The sequence below is a fragment of the Mastigoproctus giganteus genome, chromosome 6 (genome assembly GCF_048544385.1).
Source record: "Mastigoproctus giganteus isolate SK-2022 chromosome 6, ASM4854438v1, whole genome shotgun sequence".
NCBI classification, from domain to species: Eukaryota; Metazoa; Arthropoda; class Arachnida; order Uropygi; family Thelyphonidae; genus Mastigoproctus; species Mastigoproctus giganteus.
Genome location: NC_143580.1, coordinates 180,817,391 through 180,844,576, shown reverse-complemented (window position 1 = coordinate 180,844,576; position 27,186 = coordinate 180,817,391). Strand labels below are relative to the sequence as shown.

At 35.9% G+C, this 27,186-nt stretch overlaps 1 protein-coding gene across 1 annotated transcript in view; it reads left to right on the top strand.

The window, feature by feature from the left end:
* The first annotated feature begins 402 nt into the window (after window positions 1–402).
* Window positions 403–27,186, top strand: part of LOC150084786 (uncharacterized) — a 35,745-nt gene continuing 8,961 nt past the window's right edge. Inside the window, exons 1-2 of the mRNA XM_090375547.1 lie at window positions 403–812; window positions 19,829–19,956. Coding sequence (XP_090231673.1) covers window positions 429–812; window positions 19,829–19,956 — 512 coding nt within the window. The 5' untranslated portion in view covers window positions 403–428. The remainder of the gene's footprint in view (window positions 813–19,828; window positions 19,957–27,186) is intronic.

Genomic DNA, 27,186 nt, shown 5'->3' with positions numbered 1-27,186 from the left:
TTGAGCTTGATCCTAAAATGCTTTCAATGTGTGGAGATCACTTAGAAATAGCTACCAGCTTTGAAAATGAACAAATTAATGATGAATTTACAAATAGATGTATTTCTGAGACCTTTCCTTTTGATGATAGAACCTTAGAAAGTTTGGAGACTTTGCCCATAATTGAAAATGATTTGGAGCAAGATACTGTAGCTGAGGAGCATGTAAGCATAGATTATGTGACTTCATCAGATCTAAAATTAACAATTGAAGATCCTATATTTAAAACTGACAAACAAGTCTTAAACACCAAAGAGGACTCTAATATAATAGAATTAGATTCATGTTGTACAAGTTTTGAGAATAAAAATTGTAACAGGTTGATCAGTGATCTTGACAATGAATTTTCATCCTCTGAAGAGAAAAAAAATGAAACTGATAATGTGGAAATGGCTCTTGATGAACAAAATAATGCCATTTCTTCAGATTCTCTAGTTGAAGAATTGCTAGAAGCTGATAGTTTGGACAGAAAATTTGTAGAGGTAAACATCATAAATGATGCCTTCTGTAGTATCCCAACAATTGCTGAAGGAAATGAGGGAGAATGTTCAGATAAAATTTATGGAAGCAATGTGACCACCAGTGAAGAAGACTCTAGTATCCTAATAGAGACTGTGAATGAAGAAAGCAAAGAATTACTTTTATGTGAAAGTACTGAAAATATAACCTCTAACAGTGCACAGCATAGTCTTATAAAGGAAAAAGACCTTGTTGAATTTGCCCCAGAGTATTCCTGCAGGAAAATGTCAGATTGTGAGTTGGTTGCAAGTGAGGTAAGATTTTTTTTTTTTTTTCCCCCTTCCTCATTAAATGGCTATTAGCCTTTGTGTTTTGTGCTATATAGGAACTCCCAGACTTGTATAAGGGTTGTTCCATAGAATGCTACGTAAATTGGATTTTACATAAGTTCGAATTTCTCCCATGCTTGTGCAGCACTCGCAACTGTGCTCGCTGAATTGATCGAAGCAAAAAAGAAATTTTCGAACATGTAAATAGAATTATTTATTCAATTTTTTATCTTGTGCACAGGAAAAATTTACAAAAGCGTGCAATTTAAAAATGATAAAATTACAAAAAAGAGACAAGACAGGCATAACGTCAGTAAGTCTTACCCCTTGAGCATCATTGCCAGAATCTGTCTTCAGCTGATAGGTATGCCGCTGTGGAGATTTAGAAGAGGTTGGCCGCTCAATCTTATGAAAGAAGATATATTAATAGATGACTGGATGGTGACTTCTTTTGATTGTAGATTTCTTTGTAGCAAGTATATCATTCACCCCTCTGTTAACTTAAGAATCTTTCACTGTCAGGATTCATCATCTCGAACTTTGCCATTGCCATCTCTCTGCTGATGAAGTGTCTCTGCTCTTCATTTGGTTCATCTTGAGCTTTGTCGGCATTTTCTTCTTTTACTGTTGCTGCCTGTAAGTCAATAAGCTAAATAATTCCTTCTTTCTCTAACTCTTCCACATCTTTGGCATCAACCTCCAACTGAAATAGCTCTGCAACCTTTACAGTCATATCTGTAACCTTTTCATATGATTCGTCTTTTTCAAATCCTTAAGTCTTTTATGTGTAGTGGGCATATTTTCTGCAAACACCATTTAAACAACTTTTAGTAATTTCTGCCCAGGCCTTAATGTTTAAGGTGGCATGGTGAATGTAAGATTTCCAAAAGTCTCTTAATGTAAAATTTTTCTCATTGTCTACTGCAGACAATGCCTGAGCAAATTTTGTGCATAAATAGCATGCTTTTAAATTTGAAATAACACCCTGATCCATAAGTTGGGCGAGTGAAGTCACGTTTGGTGGTAGAAATGACTCTTGTTTGAATTAAAATCATCTAGATGTGTAGGATGTCCAGGAGCATTATCTAATAGAAGCAAAATCTTGAAAGGAACATTGTTGTCTTTACAATATTTTTCAAGAGACAGAGACTCTAGTTTGATTGGAAATGCATGGTTAGGGTGGTATTTGATGCTCTTAAATGCACGAGGATTTCTAGATTTAGCATTTGTTTCCAATACAGAGCAGTCTTGTCAATGTTAAAAATTTGCAGCACCTTCAATTTTTTCCAACACATCACAATTTCTCTGCAGCTGCAGAATTGGCACTGGAGACTTCACCGTATACTTTAACGTTGTGGAAACCAGTGCAATACTTGAACCTATTGGTAGTCACTGACACTGGCAATCACTTCTGAATCTGATTTTCCATCCATATTATTAACAGCTGTTCCATCTTCGATATCACACCTGAATGCTGTTGTGTGATCACTGTAAATCTTAAGTGCATTGATCCTTTGACATGTTCTTTTATAGACACTAAAATATTCACCATTGAAGCAATAAGACCTAATTCCCTTGCAATAGATGACAAACTTTGTCCTTTGTACTTAATCATTTTCATCTTTATTTCTAAATCAATTTCGTTTTGTTTCTTGGCACTACCACCACTTGCACTTCTTGTTAGTTGCTTTCCTTTCATCATTGTAATATGTAAACAGGAATGAAGAGAAATTTGAATTTTTTTTATATGAAGATTTCAGTGAAGGGAACACAATTAACCATAATAGCATAAAAACCCACACAATTGCAGTTATCGGTATTATTGCAATACGATAGTTTACTGCCCGTTTATAATCAGATGCACTAACAGAAAATGCAATAAACCAGAAAGTGCAATTGTTTTGTAGTTATGACCTCCAGGAATGAGATTTAGGAAAATATCACAAAGGTATTCAAAATTCTTATAATGGGAACATAAAGATGAAAGGGTAGTGCAATTTCCATTTTAGAGCAGGGGTTCTTAACCTTAGTTCCACGGACCCCTTTGCCAGTCAGGTGAATGCCACGGACCCTTCTCAGAATAATGTTTTTAAACGCATAAAATAAAATTACAAAAAACCAGTTTAATGAAATAGTTACCAAAATTAAAAAAACATACAGTAATGGTTTCTTAACACATTGAATAATAATACAATACACTTAAAATATAGGAAAGTTGAACTTAAATTTTATTTTTTAAGTACATATTAGTGTGAAGACTGTTTTTATCTTGAATAGGAACATTAAACTGTGGTGTGGTATTTGACAAGGCAACACGCATGTCATATTGGACATCTAATAGATTTCAATTTTTTTGTTTTCATTATTACAAGTGCTGAAAATCCCGATTCGCACAGATATATTGTTGCAAATGGTATCAAAGCTTCCATAGCTCACTTTACAAGACGAGGATAGCCTTCTCTCAGGGAACACTAGAATTCTCCAAGGCTTTTTGAGGGGTAGAATTTTTACAGCCTGGTCTGTACTTGTTAACAGGAGAGACTGCTTCTACAGGGATGGGATACCCTTAAATAGAAAGGGTTCAAGAATGTTTGCTGATGCTATCGAGGCAGTATTAGGTGGGTCGGAAAACTGCTAGATTGGGGATACAACTAATAGATTAACAGTAGCCACTGGCAGAGATGGAAGTGATTCTTGCACTGCTTCTATTGGAATGAGCAGCAGCTTGGAAAATAAGATGCAGGATATTTCAGTCTGCATGGAGTCATTGGGGTACAAGTAAACACATGGGTTGTGTTAGGGTACCTAAGAACAGGTGCATGTATACTTGTGTGTACACCAATGCTAGGAATTTGGTAAATGAATTTGAGGTATTGCTCAAAGCATCAAAGGTGGATATTGTTGGGATATCCGAGACGTGGTGTCACACAGATATAAGTAATACAGAACTGCAATTTGGAGAGTACAATGTCTACAGAAAGAATAGACAGGATAGGAAGGGAGGAGGGGTTATGCTATTAGTTAAACACAAAATCCAAGGAAGTGAAGCCAGTTGAAATCACTGGACAGTGCACTGTTGAGGCAGTTTGGTGTAACATAAGCATTGGGAGATCAAAATTGAGTAGGAGTGTGCTATAGGCCTAATGACTGATGAGTATAATAAACTGTACAAGGCAATAGTGGGCCAGTAAATCAGAGAATCTTATAATGGAGATTTTAATTTCCCAGATATTGACTGGAATTTGTGGGTTGGTGACTCATACACTAGCAAGGCTTTTGTGGATTTATTGAATGATTGTTTTCTAAATCAGCATGTTTGGGAGGCAACTAGAGGGAGCAATACTCTTGATTTGATTATCAGTAATGATTATTCATGCATTAAGAATCTGCAGATACAGGAGCCACTAGGTGGCAGTGAGCACAGTGTGCTGAAGTGGGATTTACTCAAGGAGGTAACTACCATCAGGGGAAAAGGGAAGGGTTATTGCTTTTGTAAAGGCAACTACGATGGTCTGAGACTTTAAATTCTATACAGTGGGACCAACTCATGTTACCAACAGCAAACTCAAAATGGGAAGCATTCAAAGAGCTTATCTTGGAAGCTACTAGGCTTTACATACCAACTAAGAAATATTGTTCAAGGTTTAGGCCTAAATGGATGTCAGATGAACTAATGAGACATCTCACAGAGAAGAAAAATGCATGGGATACCTATAAATTAACATGTGACACAGAAGCCTATGATAGATACAACTTGATCTGTAACCAAGTTACAAAGGAGGTTAGGCAGGCAAAGGCAGATTATGAGAAATCTTTGGTAACTTTCTTTCACCTAAACAGCAAACTTTCTTTCACAGGTAAACAGCAAAGAGTTCTTTACTTATGTAAACTCTAGAAGGAAGGGGATGAATCAGATTGGTTCAACTGTTCATGATCCTGCTCAGGTAGCTAACAAACTAAATCAATATTTTGCATCTACATTCACACATGAGGAATTATTCAGGAAGAGGAATGCCATAGATGAAGTATACACTGGCAGTGAGGTAGATGATATTGTAATAATTGAGAGTCAAGTGGAGGAGAAATTTTTGAAGATAAATACAAGAAAGGTACCTGGGGTGGATGGGATCTATCCAGTTATATTAAAGGAGGCAGCAAAGGAAGTAAGCAATCTGTTAGCCATAATTATGAGAGCTTCCTTGGACTCAGGGGAGGTACCCACAGACTGGAGATGTGCAAATGTAACTCCAATTCATAAAGGAGGATCAAAGGCTGACACAGGTAATTATAGACCTGTGAGTTTAACTTCTGTTCCAGGAAAATTTAATGAAAGCACTGCAGGATCATCTTGACAAGAATTCAGTTATAGCTCAGACACAGCATGGTTTTGTTAAGGGAAGGTCTTGCCTGACCAGTTTGATTGGATACTTTGATGTAGTCACAAAAGAATTGGATGCAGGGAATAACTTTGATATTATATATTTGGATCTTAGAAAGGCTTGTGATACTGTTGCGCACGGAATACTGCTGCACAAATTGGAGCAGTGTGGCATTGGTGGCAAATTGTTGCTATGGATAAAGGGATGGTTGAGTGGTAATTAATGGACACTGCTCATTGTGGACTAATGTTATTAGTAGAGTCCCTCAGGGTTCAGTGTTGGGTCCATTGTTTTCTGTATTTATAAATAATATTGATGGTATATCAAGCTTAATGTTCAAGTTTGCAGACGATACAAAGGTTGGCAGGGTTGTTAATGATGCTCTGCTGCAACAGGATCTGGAAAGGTTGAGCAGATGGGCTGAGAGGTGGCAAATGAAGTTTTACATTGACAAATGTAAAGTACTACATATGGGGAAACAGCAACCCCAGAGCAATGTATTAACTCTGTGGTAGTGCAGATGGGCTGCAAGAGTAGCCCATGGTGTCTTATCAACAATATACAGGAATTTTTCTAGCAGGGATAGGGAGGTGATTATTCCCTTGTATAAGGCAATGGTCAGGCCACACCTTGAGTACTGTATACAGGTCTGGAGGCCTCATTTCAAGAAGGATGTAGAGCTGCTGGAACGAGTACAGAGAAGGGCAACAAGGTTAGTGAACAGAACGAAGGGTTGCTCTTACGAAGAAAGGCTTAAATTTTGCAAATTAGTGTCTGGAGACTAGGCACCGGCAAGGTGATCCGATAGAGGTGTACAAAGCCTTGAATGGGTTGAGCATGCTCAATTCTGATGAGATTCTGCCTCTTGCTCAGAATAATCACCTGAGAGGGCATAAATTCAAATTGAGGAAAGACAGATGTGTGGAAATTTGCCTTTAGCCAGCGGGTAGTTGGATGGTGGAACAGACTTCCATCCCTTGTTGGGGAAGTTGATAGCCTAAATAACTTTAAGGCTCAGCTGGACAGGTATTTTGAACAAACAGAAGGGTGAAGTGGAAGGTTTATTTTTTTTTTTTGCTGATGCTGCATAAGCTTGCTTTCTTGCATCATATGCCTCTACTAATGCTAATTCTCAACTCCAATCGTAAGTTTTTTTTTTTTTTTTACCTAAGATCAATGAGTTCATCTTTGGTTAGGTCAACATCTTCGATACAGTTTATATCAGAAAGAAAAGGATTTCGGATCCATAGTTCAATTTTCAAGCCATCAAGATAGAAGTAACTTTTAAAAGAGTTCTGTAATGTTTCCAAGTGTTCGCAGATATCTCTTTTCAAAAAAATTGAGAGAGAAGTTTGCATTTCAACTACATCTTGGTAAAGCACTTTCTGCAACAGTGGAAAGTTTGCCAGAATGTTGGTCTCTACTCTCTTCTTCCATATTGATAACTTAGCCAAGAAAGCTTGTAATATTTCAGTTGCATCCATAATGGTGACTTCATTACCTTGAATGGAAAGATTTATCTCATTCATATGGTGAAAAATATCTGCCAGGTAAGCCAACCCATGGATAAAATCCTTCCTTTCAAAATGTTCCAAGAGTGGGTTTTCTTTCTTCCAGAAAAAGTGAAACTTCTGCCCTTAGTTTGAACAAGTGCTTCAAGACTTGTCCTCTTGAAAGCCAGCACACTTCTGTGTGGTAGAGAAGCACTTCATATTCTGCTCCCATTTCTTGACAAAATCTCTTAAAAATACAATGATTCTGAGAACTTATTTTGATAAAGTTGATAACTTTTATGGCTGTTGACAATACTTCTTTCAGGGTTGTTGGAAGAGTCTTTGTTGCCAGTGCATGTCTGTGTAAAAAGCAATGCGTGACGACGACTTGAGGAGCTTTTTTTTCACTAAAGTAGCAAAACCAGAAGTATTACCAAGCATTGCAGGAGCTCCATCGGTGCAAAGAGAATGAAGTTTTTTTTTTCCATTCAAAGTTTCGTTTATAAAAAAAATCTTTACCATTTCAAAAACGTTGATGGCCTTTGTAGTTTCTGAAAGAGACTACAAAATAAGAATTCTTCTTTGATGGTGTCAGCATGCACATAAAGAACAACAACAAGGAGCTGGCTACATTGAGAGATATCTGTAGTTTCATCCAATTGCATACTGAAGGGAAATGGCGAAGCTGCCATTTCCTCGATGACCTGCTTCAAAATATTAAAAGCTATATCAATTATTCTAGAATGTATTACATCATTTTACAAGGGAACAGCTTCCAGTTTTTTTTCCTCTGTTCCAGTTTGACCATTTCCAGTGCACATGGCTTTACTAAAGTCTCTCCAATAGTTTGGGACTTCTTTTGCTTGGCAATCTGGTAAGCAACTTTATAGGATGCTTCAAGAAAAGGTTTTTGTGAAATGGCAAATCCAAGTTTTGGAAGTGCCCCTGCTTTTTCAAATTGAGATTTTTTTTTTTTGCACAAAAAAACCAGCATCTTTAGATGCATTTTCAGCATGGACAGACTTGAGATGGTCTTTCAGTTTTGCTGGCTTTCATACTTCCGTTTGCAAGAATTTTTCTGCACAAAAAACATTGCAGTATTTGAGTCCCGTCAAGTTCATTAATGCAAGTAAAACCTAATAATACATAGCTTTCATCATACTTCCTTTTCTTCAACATTTCAACTTAAATTTGGTCTGTAACAAATGTTAATTAATGTAAACATAATTAATGCAATATTAGCTACTAAGAAATGTATACAAAGACTGTATGCATCGACAGCCACATGGTGGGCATGCATACACGCTTGTAGCACTGTAGGGGCCTCCCCCGTTGGACCGGTATACACGCACATAGCAGTGAAAAGGTTAAATTACACACTTCAACTCTTATCTAAACTGTAAGACGTGTTTGAACATACCTGGTTTACACTCATAGTCAGCATGTCTATTCATGTTAAAAGTGGCCTACTAGGCGCTGATTTCCTCAGATAGTTTGCCAACTGTATCGCACGATAGTCTGTCCACAGCAGGACTGCGATCAAGTGCAATCTAGTGGCAGGTCTAATAACTGCGTAATTTCAAAATAACGATGAGCGTAAGATTTTTTGAGATATGCAATAACTATAATATGATATGAAAAATATCTGTTATTTCTATTGATGACTACAGATACAGCTAATACAATTGTAATTTATTACATACCTTCATAAGTGAAGGAAATTAATGAGTTGATTTTTTTCCCATCCAAGCTCACAGATCCCCTAAAATCCTTCCATGGACCCCTGGTTAAGAAACCCTCTTTTAGAGAGATAAATAGCTTAGTGATATAGTATAGTGAAATTTTCAACTTCCAAGAACTTGGAACGAATTAAAAAAAAAAAATATTTGGTTTATGTTATATTTTCACAATACCTCCCATTTATTCCTACGGAATGGAAAATAAGTTTCTACTATTTAAGTTTGCCCCAGCTGGCAAAAACCTTAAAGTCAAATTTCCATAAGTCGGGGAGTCCCTGTACTTGGTATAAAACCTGTAGAGTCTGTCAGTCTATACCCATACAACTTTTGAAAGTTCATTGATTTTTCAGTTGATGGTTGCAACTTCTCCATTGTGATAGCCACTTCATGTGAATTAACAATATCTTGTTGATTTGTACTACCATTCTTTTAATATTGGAAGTCAATACCTTTACAGACAGTAAGATTTCATTATATAAGTTACCCAGTGTGTTTTTTTTTTTTTTTTTTCTCTCCCTCTAATTTATAGAATACATTCTAAGGATAACCTTAACAGAATTTTAAAAGGTTGTCAATTACATGTTGTTTTGGTTTTTAGGAGCATTAGCAACTAAGGCCATATTGCTCCTGGGATATGCGGTGGTCATTCCCTGACCTTTCCGCATCCTCCGTATTTGGTGGTGATGGGCTCGAACCCCGGTCTAATCAAGAAGCATGTGCTACGCACTGCTGCTCCTGTCCACCTGGCTACGGAGGTGCCTGTCAGTTACATGCTTATAATACTAAGAGTAATGCAGTCACTTGGCTGATATTAAAAAAAATGAATAAATAAAAGCTGTATATGTTCACATCTATATATATATATATATATATATATATATATATATATATAATATTTCGGTAATTTTTAATAAAAATCAATACTTAAAATTGTATTTGAAATCATTATGAAACCTATATAGGAATTAATTTTTTACACAACTTGTATGCCTTATCATAGATGAGGACTTAAAGTACGTGGTAGCAAATAAATAACTGGTCCTCGTTTCACATTTTGCTATAACATTTCCTTGGGCCCTATTTAATGTTGACACTGCTTTTTTACATTGTAAAGCAGATGAAGTGTACCTTATGTAATGGCAGTTGTGGAGTTTTTGACCATGCAGTATAACCATCTTGAGTAGTACCATGACACTTTATTTTTCCTCACCTTTGGGAAGTATTCTAATCAGTGTGTGTGATTTCAGTACTCCACCATAAAATTCTAGAGATAAAGGTGTATACGAAGGAGGGAGGAGCGGTACTTAAATTTCAGAAACTGAAGTTTTTATTCAAACTTGTCATCCTTTATCATATTTGTTATGCAGTCTCTTTAATGGACTTAATTTTGCACTTATTCACTTTAATTTTTTTTAGCTGCATTTGCAAATGTGAAAGGTGTCTATCAACTTTAACATGTCTGACTGCAACATGTTCACTACATGAACTGATTTTTATGGTTGTTTGCATCATTTTAAGGCTGTTACAAATTTAATCGAAATCTGACTTAATAGTAATCACTTTTTTAAATATGTACAATAGATTCTTGATTATCTGCAGGCAGATTAACTAGGGTCACTGAGCCTGTAGAAGTCTTACATTGAATAACAAAGATGTGTGAATTTGTTACAGATTTGTTTACATCTTGTAATGTTTCTCAGATCTTCACCCCCAACTGTGATTAATTTTATCTCCCTCGCTCTCTCTTTCTCATCTGTGTATATGTCATCTTAAAAAAGAAAAGGGTTCTTCTATGAACAAAAACTTCAGATCAGTAAACATGAAAAGGGTGCTAAAGTATCAACTTTAATGAGTATGATTGACTACATGGAACAAAATCTTGCTTCTGATAATAGGATAATGCTTTGAAATATAAATTACTTTTTTTTTTTGTAGGAAAGGAAACCAAGGGGAGGGAAGGCAAATTTCATTGTAGGAAAACCTTGTTAATAATACAATATTGGCTTATACAAAATCTCATTCCCTTCAAAAGGATTGGGCATTCTCATATTAAATTTATTTAATACAAATACTGTGTCCCTGTTTTTCTGGTTTTTTTTGTGTTGTGGATAGTATAACTATATTTTTAAGTATCATTAGTACAAAGCATGCCAATTGCACTGCAGTACCTAGATGTCAAGGCCCCTTTCTCATTTCAGGAGGGGGTAGTCAGATCTATCAATTTCATGTGAAATATGAAGGAGCTAAAACATGATTAGCATAATTCGTTCTATAGCTGTGGGCATTGGCATAATAAAAAAAAATTCTGTTTATACTCCAAGCAAACCACATAGGATCAGGAGAGTTCCACAAAATAGAGAATACAAGAATGTGACTACATTTATTTTGTAGCCTTGCATGTGGAAACCAGAGTCACTCAACAACACGTATGTCAAACATCAATTTGTTCTGCCCAAGTGAGATTTTCATGTTTTGAATGACTTTTAGTAGAATAAACATTTAGTTTGTGTCAAAAGCAAATTACCACTGTTCAACAGACACAAAAATAAAATGACTTATACTTGCCTAAATTCCAAGTCAGTGGAGAAGTGAAGCTCCCAAAGAAATTGCAAAGCAATTTTAATTAAAGAATCTATTTTAAGTTAAATGGAAGACACTTAATCCTTTTGTAGAAAAAACCTTAATTTTTTAATTAACAATTACACTTGAAATTTCCATTTGTGTAGTTTTAAATTAATTATTTTGGTATTAAGTTTTATTTTTATGAATGTTACATTTTAAATAAAAATGTGTAAAATGAATAATTAAAGTTTATTTGGAGTAAAGTGGAAAACAAAATTAGAAAGCTAATTTTGACATTTCACAAACATAATACAAAGTGAGAAAAATTAGGTTCCTTAAATGTTTTGTTATTAGTGAGGTTTCCAGTATTTTCATTTTACAAAAAGTATACAGTATTTAAAATTTATGTTCATTTTTATTACTTTCTATACTTTATGAATACCATGTGTGTAAATAATCAATTTTTTATTTACACTGCAATGTTTTTCACATTGCAGATTATCCAGTATTTTGATTATGTGGACAAACTTATTTCCCAACTACATTAGATAATTGAGTTTCTGTATTAAAAATTATTCTTATGTAAGTAAGCAAAATGATAAAATTGTTTATGGTTAGAAGAATGTGCAGTATGATAGATATGCAGAAAAACTCTTTTCAATCAAGGTTCATCTTCAAAGAATTAAGCATATTTATTAAATATGCTACTTGATCAGCAGTAATATAAATTAGTGTTTAATTCAAAAACTTAATATATAGTAGTGCTTTTTTTTTTTTTTTTTTTGTCCTGTTTGACAACCATAATTCTCCTGGGCACACTTTCTACCAACTTTTGGTTGCCAGTTAAAATTTGCTTAAATTCCTCCAAAAAGTTTGGTTCCGGAAGAAGGCTGTTTATCCCATTGTGGTTATGATCAGCACTGAGTTGGCCAGACCAACTTTTCAACATTGTCTGCCAACCAGTCTTGTATAAAATGGAATTTTATTGCATTGATATTGTCACAGTGCATAATTCATCAAATAATTAGGCACTACACATCAATGGACCAAGTCTGAAACAGTCCCTATCAACCTTCATAGTAAAAATCTTACACTCATAAGAAGTGCTACTTGGGCAATCACTACATTCAGAACAAAATATGGTGTTGGCAAGCTTGATCACTCCATAGTAGTGTCTGCCACCATTCTGGAGTAAATGAATATAGGAAAGATGTTACTCTAGATGCTATTTTGCATTGTGATAGTTTCATTTTTACAAACATGAAAGGTATTAGAACATGTGGTATTTAGTACCATGTATGGGTTTGAAGGCTGAGAAGATGGAAGATACTTGTTGGCACATTATAGCCACAGAGGCTGTGCCATAAAAGCAAGCAAAACTTGTTTGCTGTAGATTGTAGTATTTTGGGAAAGACGTGAAGGAAGGTTATTCCAGAAAACAAAACTAAAAGGAATAAAAGAGGATTCAGAAGTTGGTTCTGAGTTTTTAGTTGAACTGTGAGTGGATGCTGACTATTTGAGGCACATACTTGAACTGATTGTGATATTTGGCTTATGTGCAGCTACCATTGAACCAAAGGCACATGTCATTTCCCTACATATGGTAGACATTATTGGTTATTCCTGTGGTCCCTGCTCTGATCTTTTCCACAAACAGCATGAGTGATGGGCAAGCTATCATCTTCATGGTTTGTCAGATATGCTTCATTCTTTTTTCATTGAGATATCCCCTACAGGTTTATCTTTCGAATAACACCTGCTATACTGGATTTTTAGGAAGATTAGACATCTCCTTTCTGTGCACAGAAAGGTTGCTGATGTGGCAACTAATTGTTATCTCTTACTGAAAGTCTTAGTTCAGACTCACAACCAGTATTGTCTTTAAGTTTCCTGTGCAAGTAGATCAAAGACTTATATTGGCCTATGAGTAAATAGGCATGCACAGGCAACTTCTGGTATTATACATAACATTTGTGGAGGGGAATATTTGAATATTTTGATTATGTAGTATATATAATAAATTCTAATACAGTGGAATTCCATTAAAAATTTTTAATGACAATTTTTCTACAAACAAATGCTACTAGGGGCCCAACCATGCTCTCTTATTACTGCTTCACGTCTCATTTGAATGAAATACTTTTAGGAAAAGTCTAGTAAATGAATTAAGTCCATCCATGCATAAAATGTATTCATTTGTAATGAAAGGAACTTCTTGGAAAATTTCAAATGGCACAGTGTATCCTATATTTATGGTATGGGCACGGTGCCATTCAAAATTTTCCACAGATAACATGAACTCCTATAGCCCATATTGTATATGGGAGCATTCACTTGGGGGAAATCAAGTTTCAAATGATGTGGCAAAGAACTTAATGTCTCACACCCACTACTGTATTTTGATCTCTCCAAATGATTGTTTTTGTGCTCCTGCAGTTGATTGGTACTTGTGGTAATATTTAGCAAAATAAAAAGGGCAGTTTGGGTATAGGCCTTAAATTTTCTATTTTAAGATGAGGCACTCAAATTGAGAAACAAAATGCAGATATGGAAAACCGTAATAAGAGTACTTGGTTTTTCACGATTTAATGTCTCCTAAAACATTGCTATAAGTAATTCATGTGATTGAAAAAAAGAAGTGTCATAATCCATAACTGAATTAAACTTCTTTAGTCAATGAAATGTTAGTTCAATTTGCACTAAATAGAATTTTCATATTAATGTGTGTGGGGGGGACTTAAAACAAGTGATGTTTGTTAATTTGTCAACTGTACTAATTTCTGAATGCTTCATATTTCCTAAATAAAATATGCTTGCAAAATATTTTTACTTTTGTAGTAAACTTGTCATTTTATTTATTGATTTTTAAAGCCAGTATTTAGGTAAAATGAAGTGGAAATTGCTACCTCCTGTTTATTATAAAAGTGGAACATTATTTATTTCAACAAATAATGCTTTTGGAAAAAATTATTTATCCATTAGAATGAAATTTTATTGTAATAAAATGTGTATCCCTGAGAGGTTTGTAATACAGAATTTTATTCCATTAACCACAGATCTTTGAAATGTTTTATTGAAATTCAGAATGAAATGAGTGTCAAGAGGTACATGCAGTAAAGCAAAAAATTTTTATATACATTAAATTTAATTTGGACCAACAGAAGGGTAGTCATAATAAATTTCAATTATGTATATATTTTCAAGTCTCAGTTCATAAAATAAGCAAATTGTTTAGTCCAACATAAATTAACAGTATTTTAAGACTAATTATGAAAAGTTTGTATGCAAAACATTTGTACAAAGTTCAGATAGAACAAATTTTTTTAAACTAATTAACTTCTAAATTTAATCTAGTGTGGAGTATCTTCCAATTGTAGTTTTTCAATAGAAATCTGAGTTTATTGACTAAATGTTGCATCATATTTGCACTTTGCAATATCTTTATTTCTCATGGAGTAAAAATATTTTTCTGATTCCTTATCAGAATTGGTAAACTTAAAAGGGTATTTAGGCAGCTTCTGCCCTTGTGTAATTAAAATTTTTTTTCTATATTTTTCTTCCTATCCTGTTTCAGATTTTTTAACCCTTGTACTGATATTTCTTTTGCTACCATATCCCTCATCTTGACTCGCTCTACATTCTCCCAGATTAATTTTTTTATGCTGTTGCATGACATTTTGATACTTGATCTGTGATTCCACCAAAATCAAAAGAAAATTGTAATCATTTAAGTCTTCATGCCTTTACTATTATACTCTGCTTTACTTTATTTCAACATGCAGCCCAGTTGTAAACTAGTATTTTGTTATAATTTTAAATATTGGCTAGGGTCTTTTCTTTGTCCTACACTCTCAGAATCTTAAGTTGTCTTCAATGCAAATATTTGTAGCTGATCCATATATTATGGTACTGGGAAGTAATAAAGGCATATTTCAGTGGAAGGATTGAAAGTTCATTACTACTAATAACAATGCTGTTTGTGTGTGTAATTTGTAGTGAACAGTTTGGAAGAAAAGTAATGCAGAAAGCAAAAGAAATTAGTTTTTTAGATGCAGAGGTCTTATTTTATTTAAGTTATTTGCTTTTTTCTGTTGATCACTGAAAACTGAATAACTCTAAAGAAAAGTTTGAATGTTCCTTTATCTTTTGGCATGCTGATAAAAAGCATAGCTACCAACTCTCCAGGCTTACAACAGAGCATCTGTCTTTATATGCTCTGGATATGGAGAGTAAAAATTTTTGTCCATGTGAGGAAGCTCTGTATGACTGTGGTGCAATTTTTTTTCCCATTGAAAAATTCTTAAATGATAAAGTAGCAAAAATCAATTGGCAATACACTTTTTTTTTTTGTGTGGACAAGTTTTTAGTACTTAATGGTGCCATTAAAGGTAAAGAAATTGATGCCATCAATATTTTCCAGCATCAGTTCTGTCAGTTTCAGCATTGAGAACCTGCCAGCCACTTTAAAAAAAAAAAATTGTACAACAGTCTTTAATGGAGGATCTGTCAAGTGCACAAATGTGATAAATATCAAATTATAAATCATTCTTGGCATCTTAATTTCTCATACAATGCCTGGATGTCAGAATATTAGTGACAAAGCAAGCTTATATAGCATTGGCAAAAAAAAAACCTGCCCAGCTCCATACTCCCAGATGGTAGTTTATTCCAACAAATTGATCACTCTCTGGCAGAAAGCAAATTTTTGCTCATCTATCATACAGTGATGTCTTTAACCTAAACATGGCCTTCCCTAAAGGTGCACACTTTGAGGAAAAGACTCATCTAGCTGTACTTTGTAGCTTTATGTACATTCAACTACATGGTTTATAGAAGTTAATCTAATTTTGCCCTAGTTGAAAAAATTCTGTGAGGAACCCCAACTTGCATTCTCATTTGTGGGGGTAACCATGAACATAACCTTTGCACACTTTGAGACTACTGTATTCATTTGTTGGTGCCTCTGGAACCTTTTTAAAAATCTCTTTAAAAGAGCAATTGATCAAGTTAATCAATATAATCCTTTGCAGATTTCATTAAGTATCTTAGAATGCATATTACAACCCATTCATTTCAGTGCTCTCCACATTAGTTCCTTCATTTATCTTCCCTACTTTATTCTTTGGAATAACCTTTTATGTCAAAATCTTGTAGATAAAGTTGATTGTTTAGAAGTTGCAATGTCTTCTAATGTTCTGTAAAACAAGTAATTTCTGAACATTGTGGTTCAGAAATTTTCTGTTTGAAATTACACTGAGCCATCAGTTTTAAGGAGGTACTGTGCTACTGTTATTTTCTGTATAACAGTTATTACCATTACTTTAAATCCTTTTGTCTATTCATAGCTGTTACCCAACCCTCCTTTATAAGTATATTAATTATTGTGGACCAAGGGTAATAGCTAGTGTTAAATGTCTCTAACAGCACTTAACAATAAGGAGAGCTTGCAGTTGTTAAGGTTCAAGGTATGAATTTAATTTTTTTCAGAAAAAAGCAACTGACTTGCATAGCCTCTTAAATAGGCAGGCATCCAATACTGGATTTAAGTGGTCTTGGACTCTGAAAATTTTTTGAGACCTTAAAAATTAGGTTATGAGAGGACTTGTACAAACAGTAATTGTTGTTCCAGACTCTAGATCTTGGGATATTGCATCTGTGCCTTCTGTAAATCTGGTCTTACAGGTGGCATAGGGAGAGAATTATAGGGGGAGTATGGGATGGACACCTTTTAAAGAAATAGTCACAGAAGGAATAAACACCATTAAGAGAATATAACATGAGGAGGGTGTAGAGATGGATAAATGTGGAGCTGGCTAGTGTAATAGAAAAAGATGGCATGGGTAGGCTAGAATCATTCAAATAATGAAGCCTACAATAAAGTTGATTTTTAATAGTACCTCATAAAGGGATTAGGCTGGTGATGGTTGATAATGAGAAATCACTGTATGAGAGAGCAAAGAGGCACAGGTTTTGCATATGTGAATACAAAGAAGAAAATAGATTGGATCATAATGCAATGAATGTGGGAAAGTGATGGATAACCCAGCTGATGTTGCTAACAAATGAAATGGGTACTTTTCATTCATACAGGTGAAAGTTCCTTGGCAGAGAGAAGAAACTGAATGAGTTTATGGGACATTGCTTTTAGAGATAGCAGGTCATAATTCCACTGTATAAGGCAATGGTGAGAATGCACTTGGAGTATTCCATACTTGGACACATATCTAAGTATAATAAAGAAGTTTTGAAAGGCAATCCTCTGCATGCAGATACTATGATATAGTATAGGTACAACACTACTGTGTGAATTAAAAATAATTTATTAAAATAGCAGTTGCCACTTTTTTTGATGTATGGGCTAAATAATGAACTGAATATTTACATTAGCAAAACTTGAAATAGAAAAATGCTAAAGAAAGTTAAGGGGAAGGAAGATTGCTGTAACTTTTGGTTGAAATTTAAAGTACAGCCACTCCCCAACTTGCGTAAGGGTTGGGTTCTGTGGAACCCTGCGGAAGTTGGAATTTCCCTAAATGCTTATGTAGCACTTTCAAATTTGATTGAAGCAAAAAAAATGTTTGAACATGTAAATAGAATTATTTATTCAATTTTTCTATCTCGTGCACAGGAAACATTTCAAAATTATAAAAAGAGGAGACTTGCATAGTGTCAGCAAGTTTTACATTTTGAGCAGTTGCCAGAATTAACTCTCCAGCTGATAAGCATGCTGCTGCAGAAGTTGAGGACTGTGGAGATTGAGGGTTTTTTCCACAATATCACAATTTCTCTGCACCTGCAGAATCAGCACTGGTGACTTCACTGCATATTTTAATATTTTGGAAACCAGCAGGATGCTTGAACCTATTAAACCACCCATTGCTTGCCACAAACTTGGCATGGGGTTTGCCGTACTTATTCTTTAATATCTTCGTAACTACTTCTTGCTTTTGCTTGAATGGCCATTGGACTTATTGCTGCTACTACTTGCTTTTTTGCTTGAATGGGCACTTGCTTCTGAATCTGATTTTCCATCCATATTATTAATAGCTTTTCCATCTTCAATATAGCACCTGAATGCTGTTTTGCAATCACTGTTAATCTTAAATGCATTGATCCTTTAACATGTTCTTTTATACATGTTCTGTCCCTTAAAATAGTATTCACTGTTGAACCAGCGAGACCTAATTCTGTTCAATAGATGACACTTTGTCCTGCTTCGTACTTCTTAATCATCATTTCTAAATCAATTTTGTCTAGTTTCCTAGCACTACCAGCACTTGCACTTTCCATTGGTCCCTTTCCCTTCATTGTAATAAATAAATAGGAATGAAGAGATTCTGGAAATTTATTTGTTTTTTTATGATTGAAGATTTTTCAGTGAAGGGAAACTCATTTCACCATAATACCTAAAAAATCCACAATTCCAGTATTAGTATTATCACAAATGCAATAAGATAGCTTACTACCCATTTAAAATAGATTGCACTAACAGAAAAGCCCAATAAACCTGACAGTGCAAATTGTTTTATGGTAGTGACCTCCAAAAAATGTTTTCAAAAAACATCACAAATGAATTCAAAATTGATTCATTATAACAGAACATATAATGATAAAAGTGTAGTGCAATTTCCATTCTAAAAATTACCTTTTAGAGAGGTAAATAGCTTAGTTATATAGTGAAAATTTCAACTTTGGAGATCTTGGAAGGAATTACCAAAGGGGGAATGCATTATTGGGTTTGCATTACTGTATTTTCATAATACCTCCATTTATTCCTATGGAATACAAAATACATTTCCATGGCTTTTTTAAGTTTGCACCAGGCAGCAAAAACTTACATTATGTCAAATTTTCATAAGACGGAGTGCTTGTAATATTCTCTCCTTACTCTTCCCTCTTCCTTTCCTATTTTGGGTTTTACTAATCTTTATTTAGGTCATTATTTTGAATATATCAAAAAGTGGCAACTGCCACTCAAATTATTTCTAATTCATGCAAAGTAGTGTTCTACCTTAATTCTTGCTATATTGTGTCCAAGTATGGTGACTGCATAAGGAAAGACAGCTTCTCTGTATTAATAAATTACAACTTGTATTTCAAGGTGGTAGGAATCCAGTTTACATTTACTGCTTTTCAGTGTTAATTTAAATGCATACAAGGTGATATAGTGAGTTCTTTTTGACCTCAGCTTTGTAGAACATTTATTCTTTGACTTAATTTTTTTATAAATGTGAAATTGCTTAAATTTTTTTTTTATTAAGAGTGCTAAGAATCTACAGTAATCAACTTTTACATGGCTAGCAAAAGCATTTGGTAGTATGGATCAGTAGTGTGTGGAAGGGGATAGATTCTGGTAGCTTATGGCTGCTTTGTGCTTTCAACTATGCTATGGGAAAAAGTGCCAACTGTGGTAATTGATAGTATATCTAAGTGAGTTGTGCAGTATTGGAGTTAATATTTTATAAATTTGTGTTCTGGTTGAAGTGCATACAAATTAGCTTTTCCATACACTTTGGCTTCAAGGTGTTCAGTTATGCCAAAAAATATGGGGGAAATGGCAGCTGAAAGACTTGCGCCAACCAAGAAAATTACTTTTTTTTTTACTTGTGAATTTGTATTTCTAATGTATGCAAATAATTTTTTTTTTTTGCCCAATTATGCTAAAATCTGGGTGCATCTTATGGTCTGGTCTGGTCTGGCAAAGCCAGTAACTCAACTATTAAATTTATTGTTAATGCAGCTAGCAAAGGATAATTTTTTGCTGTTGCCAAAAGTGTTGATAATAAATTATTTCAAGTGGTTTACAATATATATTTGTCTTTCAATAGGTAACACTAGAAGCTAATGATGAACTTAGTAACTGTGCTGTTACCTTTACTTGGGAAGAAGGTGGTAAAGAAGTAGCAATATCAGGAACATTTAATGAATGGTGCAATCTCTGGCAGCTCACAGAAAAGTAAATTTTTATTGGAAATATTTTGTTAAAATATGAATTATATTTAATGTGATTGATAAACTTCTGGACTGGTTGCAAGCTAATGCTATCATAGTTAAAACAACTCAAGAGTATGGAAAAGTTTGTAGCCTAGCTATGAATCATTAGTACACTAGTCATTGTATTCCCCCACCCCCCTCAAGTATAGTTTCCTCGGAACTGCATATTTTCTAGCAATACTGCAGTGCACTTATCCCATTCTTAAACGATTTGAGCCTGGAAATGCTTTGGTCATTGATATCTTTATTTTGAATTTTTGTCCATTCAGGTGAAGTAGTTCAGGAAACAGTGAGGCCATATCTAATGAATAATATGGTAGTGGTAGCATTTTCTTGGTGAAACAAGTCTCCTTTTGTCAGCATTCCTTTCTTTTAGATGTAGCATCTTGTAATGGATGTAATAGAGTAGCATAATATACACTGAGTAGACAGAAATCATGGGATACCTACCTAGTAATGGGTAGCCCACCTTTTGCCTAGATAAAGGCAGTAACATGGCAAGAAATTGAGTCCACTAGTTCACAAAAGCATTCCACAGGTATTTTCATCCATGCTTGCTGCACTGCTGTCCCTAACTCAGTCGCATTTCTAGGTGGAGGATCCAAAGCTCGAATGGACCTTTCCACGGGGTTCATGCCTGAGGAATGGGAAGGCCATTCCATGGTGGCAAAATCTGTGGAATGCTCTTTGAACCATATTCTAGTTGCCACGGCTCTGTGTGGAGGTGTACCTGCTGGAAGAGTCCATTGCCCTGTGGGTGCATGACCATGAAGGGATGCAGATGGTCTGCAAGGATGGACTCTTAACCTGGACCATTCAAAGACTCGTGTAGACATACCAACGTGTGCCAGTTGAACATACCCCAGACCATTATTATTGACTGTCCACCTGACTGAACAGTTCCTTGTTGATGGGTGCATAGCTTTGGTGCAGTTTCCACCAAATATGCACCCTCCCATCCTTGAAATAACTGGAAACGGGACTCATCGGACCAGGAGATCCATCTGAAGTCCAGGGCCAATGTTCTTTTGCCCAGTTGAGGCATAGAGTACTATTGTTAGCAATGGGATTCTGGTGGGTTGGCAGCTCCCATAATCTATTGCAGCTAATGATTGCCTCATGGTCTTGTGGAGACGTTTCTGGTACCTCCCTTGTTTAAGTTGGCAGTGATTTGTGCCACTGTCACTCTCCAGTGTGCTGAAACAATGCACAATGGCCACGTTCACCCACCACCTTTCTTCACCCACAGCGTGCTGTCCACAATATGTTATTCCAGAAATGGCATATTCCCAATACATTCTTGATACTGTCAAATGGGGGTAGTGCAATTTCTGTCATCCATAATTGATGCCACCAACTGACCAATTATCATTATAAAAATAAACGAAATACAATTAAAATAAATAAGCACAATCGACTCTAAAGTATGGTTTAAAATCATTAAAACTACTATAAAACTGAAGCTTTTGGCAGATGTGCTGCATCAACAACTCATTATAAAGCACTAAGCCTTCCCAGCAGACCCAGGATGTACTATGGTACCTGTGCATACTCAGTTTCCCATATGTTAGCACTGGAAGTGGCATGGGGCTGTACAACCTTAAAACATTTATCCCTATCCAGGATAACGGTCTCAAACATTACTTTAATCCTACAACCCTTATCCCTATTCAAGCTAAGATCACCCAAGGAATAAATCCTTAGGCTCTCCAGCCACTTCTGGTTCCAGAAACCATCTACTTTATCTGTAATTACAGCTCCTAGTTTCCCAGGCATGTTCTACCACGTCTGACCCTGAGACATTAGCCAACCTAAGTGCCCTACTATGCTCCCCCAGTCTATCGCATAATCTATGCTTAGTCTCACCTATGTAACATCCCTCTACAATCTGGGCACTGAATTTTATAGACAACCCCACTGTTGTCAACTCCCACAACAGGGTCTTTATCTGCTGCCATCACTGTGTGCAGCTTCCGACCTGGAAGCTGCACACAACATAATTGGTACGACCGTAAAATGAGGGCTATTGGTTGCAACACGCCCAGATAGTAGGGAATGTATGCAGTGGAGCCAGGTACCTCCTCCCTTTGAGTACCATGTCCACAATCACGTTCGGGGGGTATCCACATCTCATAAGGTCGGTCGTGACCCGCTTGATTTATTCCACCCTATCCTCGCAGGAAGAGCAGTGCGACCAAGCCCTGCTCATTGTGATGTGTTGGTTCTGCCCAGACTGGAGGTCATAAGAAGAGTGTGGTTAGGGCTTTAATGAGCATGGCTTGATTGCACCGCTCTTCCTCGGAGGATAGGGAGGAAGAAATCAAGTGGGTCAAGGCTGACCTTATGAGATCTGGATACCCCCAGAACGTGATTGAAGGTTGTTTTTTTGGACATGGTACTTGGAGGGAGGAGGGGGTACCTGGCTCCACTGTATACATTCCCTACTATCTGGGTGTGTTGCAACCAATAGCCCACATTGTAAACTCTGTGGGTACATGCACTGGGGGAAGAATGTAAACGTTTGGGGGTACACGTATATTTTTTATTATTTAACATCAAAACACATAGTCATTCACAAAAACCACATTACTGACAATAATCAGTTTAATATGAAAATTGCCAATTAAAATTTGCAAAAAAAAATGCAAATTATAATCAGACATGCAAGTACTGTATTATAATAATTTTATTCTTTGAATGTGTTATCAATCATTTTATTAATTTTTCTGATAACTCATTCAGGCCCTCAGCTTATCTTCGTGCAATATTACAGTACAGATGCATATATAATAAAAAGGTTATAAAATGTATTGTTTGTAGGCTGCAACCAAACCTCGTTTGCAGTATATACAAAGGAAGAATTAGCCACAAGTAGACCTTTGCTGTGAAAAAAACAAAAATAGGAATGTGAAAACTATAAAGTGAAACTGCTTATGATTGAATTAGTGGCTGCAGACTTCCTCTGAAAGCCATGGGACACTTGACAATTACAATAGATTTGTAATTGTCAGGAACCAATTCAGGCAAACCTATTTGCAGCCTGCAATCTTGTTTGTGATGTACAAAGAATTAGTCAAGTAGACTGTTTGTGTGAAACACTAACAGATGCTTTGTGTGAAAAAAATAAAAGGAACCTGAAAAACCATAAAATGAAAATGCAAACACTTGAAATAGTGACATTTAGTTACAATTTGCAGCCAGAAATATTGCACGTTAATTATTTTGAAAATTTCGTATCTTAAATTTTAGTGATTTATTTTCACATAAATTTATTGAATTAGTGTTTTATAAAATAAAAATTACTATTTTCCGGGGGGGGGGTGAAACTCTCCCCAGTCACCTTCCTGGATATTACTTGCTCAGATTGCCTTGTGAATATGTTGCTGTAGAAAAACAATCATCCAATAAATCCACAAAGGTCTTGCTAGTGTGCAAGTGACCTACCCACGACCTCCAGTGAATATCTAGGAAGTTAATCTCCCATTGTAAGACTATCTGATTTACTGGCCCACTATTTCTCTGTACGCTTGTTTGTTGTACTCATCAGAGTCATTAGGCCTCAGTGTATAATACACTCCTCTGTTTTGATTTCCCACTGCTCTTGTCACACCAAACTGACTCAACACTGTCAACCCATGTCAACTAGATGCACTTATTTAGATTTAGTTTCTTAACTAACAACATAACTCATCTTTTTATGCTGTCCATCCTTTCTGTACACATTGTACTCCCCAAATTCTATTCCTTCTGTGTCACACAGTCTCTGAGATCCCAACAGTATCTGCCTTTGTCTTGATCAGCACCTCAAATTTATTTACTCTATACTCTCAGCATTGGTGTACATTCAAGTATACGTGTACCTGTCCATACACTTAGTTGCCCTAACATATTCCATACATTTACTTGTTTCTTGAGGACTCCCAGCAGCCCTTGGCATCTCTGGCACCTTGCTTTCCAGGATGCTGCTCATTCTAATAGCAGTGCAAGAATTGCTTTCACATCTTCCTGTGGCTACTATTAGTCTGAATTCCCCCCCCATGTGGCAATTTTCTGACCCACCTAACACTGCCTTGATAGCATCAGCAAATATTCTTTACACCCTTTCTATTTAAGTGTATCCCATTCCTGTTAACATGCACAGACCATGCTGAGAAACTCCACCCCACGAGCCTTGCAAAATCTCTTTACGGCCAAATTGAATGACAAGGCTCTTATCATATAATCCCTCCTCTAGAGTCTGGGCAAAAATTTAACCCTAACTGGAAACTTTTTTTTTCAACATTGAACTGCTTAAGTCTGCAGATCTACTCTTAATGTCATTAGTGCCAATGTGCACAACAATATCACCTTTTGTGCCCTTAAAAGATATCTGCTCTACAATGTCATCAACTTTCCCCTGGCAGACATACCCTGGTGCTATTCCACCTATCCTTTTTGCACAATATATTTTCCATCTCCCTGGCAATAGAATCACTGTCATTAACTAGCTCCTATGAGAACAGAGCATTCTGCCTTAGATTGTCTGATGCAAAAGAGAGCTCTGGCATTGTTGGGCAGCTGAGAGCTTGATGGGACCTCATTTTAATTCCTTCAAGGGCACCTACTCTTAAAACTGACACTTAATTTCTTGGCACTCCCTACACCTAGCACATGCAAAGACATCCTCTTTGGCTAGATCATGTCCTGTTCCAGAAAGTCTGCAAACATTTCACAAGTTAATTTAATACCTTCTGAAGAATACATTACAGCAATCCCCTCTGCAGAGGATTTGCAATTCAGTATGAATTGCCCAGACTGTGTAAGCAGAAGTTGGGCTTAATGAAATTTTTTCCACTGCCTTTCTGTCCCTGTAAACAGTGTTATAGGAGGAAATTATTGGTTAAGGATTGCATGGATTTTTCTCCTAATGAACTTGGTTTTTATCTAGAAAACCAACCATGGAATATATGCAATTTCTAGTCATAGTGAACTGATGCTTTGTGTCCTTAGTTTCCATGGCTGAATCAGTTGACCAACCAATGATTTATTGTCTTCACACATTATATATTTTATTCCAGTGTTTGCAAGCTGATTTAAGTGTACGGAATGGGAAACCATCAAATATGGATATCCTTTGATTTTCTTGGTCTTATTCAAGTGGAATGTTTCTTTCCTTTAACAAACAACATTCTTCAATTTGTCATGCAAGTTTAGGAACATTTGTTTATTCTGCTATTTGTTTCTTATTGACAGATCTTGAGCTCTGTTCTTGAATAATTTATCGTACTGTTCCTTTTACAGTAAAACCTGTATTTAATGGATTATATGGGGGGGGGTTAAGGCTTGTCTGTTATATTTGATTATCTTTTAAACTTAAAATAGTTTCCAAAAGTTAGCTGAATACTATCATGGTGCTGTACTAAGAAATAAAACATTTAAATGTTGTAATACTGTATTTTACCACGCTTATTGTGTAGAGATGTTTGAAATTTTGCTGTGTCATCTAGTAGCAGTGGAAACTGACAATTGCTTCTTTGGCATCTGAAGAGTTGAGTGACCTTGTGGTAGGTTCAGAGGATATCCCTATGGATATATATATATATTTTTTTTTTTTATGTGAACCCCAAACACGAGGGGTATTAGAACCTATAGTACTTAGTACCGTGCTTGGGTTGGAGGTTGAAGACGAAAGATATTTGTTGACATTGGACTTGAACTTCTGTAGATTGTAACTTTCAGGAAATATGTATGAAGGAAGGTTGTTCCAGAAAACGGCAGTTGAATGAATAAATGAGGAAGATGAAAAGTTGGTTCTGTGGGTTTGAAGTTGGACAGTAAATGGATGTTGGCTGGTGGCGGCATGTGTTCGGACTGCTTTGAAAGAGAGCAGGAATTATAGGAGCCAATTCAGAAGAACAGTGTCCATGGAAGTATCTGAAGAAGAGGCATGCAGCAGAAACAGTAATTCTATGAGAAAGCAAGTGGAGAGACTCTGTTAGAGATGAATCATTAATTAACCTAACTGCCCTCTTCTGAATGGAATCAAGAAGCCTGAGAGGTTTTGGGGCACCACCCCAGATGTGGGAACAATGTTCCATGGCAGGGCGGATTTGCAATTTATACAGAGTGAGCAGCTGTTTGGAAGAAAAGTAATGCCGAGAGCGAAAGAAAAGACCAAGTTTTTTAGATGCAGAGGAAGCAATATTTGTAATGTGCTTGTGCCAAGAGAGATTAGAAGTCAGGGTAATCCCCAAAAAGAGATATATTATTTTGCCTAGAAATCAGGAGTGTCACTAAAGATAAGCATAGGAGCAGAAGAATCCTTTTTGCGAGATATAAGACAATACTGAGTTTTAGAAGGGTTGAAATCAACTAAGTTGTCTTTGCCCCACTGGAGAATTACCTGAAAATCGGCATTTAAGGAATTGGTAGCAGATTTTCGAGAAGTTGAAGCTGATTGAGCAGGACAAGGTTTCTCAAAATGGAAAGTTGAATGCAATGTGCTATCATCGGCAAAACTATGGATAGGATTTCCAGTCAATGGAAGTAGGTCATTGATATACAAGAGGAAAAGAGTGGGGGAAAGAACTGAACCTTGGGGGACACCGGCATTAGTGGAGAAGTTAGAAGACAGCCATCTACCATCACCCTCAGTGAGCGATCAGAGAGAAAACTGGATAACCAATTACTAAAAACAGTTGGCAAGCCATAAGATGGAAGCTTGTTTAGAAGACCTTTATGCCAAACACGATCAAAAGCCTTTGAGATGTCTAGAGCAACTACTTGTGTTTCACCGAACCTTTCCATTGAATTAGTCCATAAATGGGTAACATAAGCCAGAATATCACCAGTGGATCGACACTGACGGAATCCATACTGGCGATCGTTGATCAGACGGAAGGTTTCTAGGTAGTTTAAGAGTTGGCGGTTAATTGATTTCTCCATTACTTTAGAAAGAGTAGAAGTAATTGCAATGGGACGATAATTGGATGGGAGGGACTTGTCACCCTTTTTAGGAACTAGTTGGATATGAGCAAATTTCCAAGCAGAAGGAAAAACACCTTTGGAATAAGAAAGTGAAAAAAGGTGGCAAAGAATACGAGTAAGTTCAGGAGCACAGGTTTTGAGAAATACCATCAGGACCTGGAGCTTTCTGACAATGCTTGGCACGTCAGATGTTGATATCACATACAAATTTGACTTCTAAACTTTC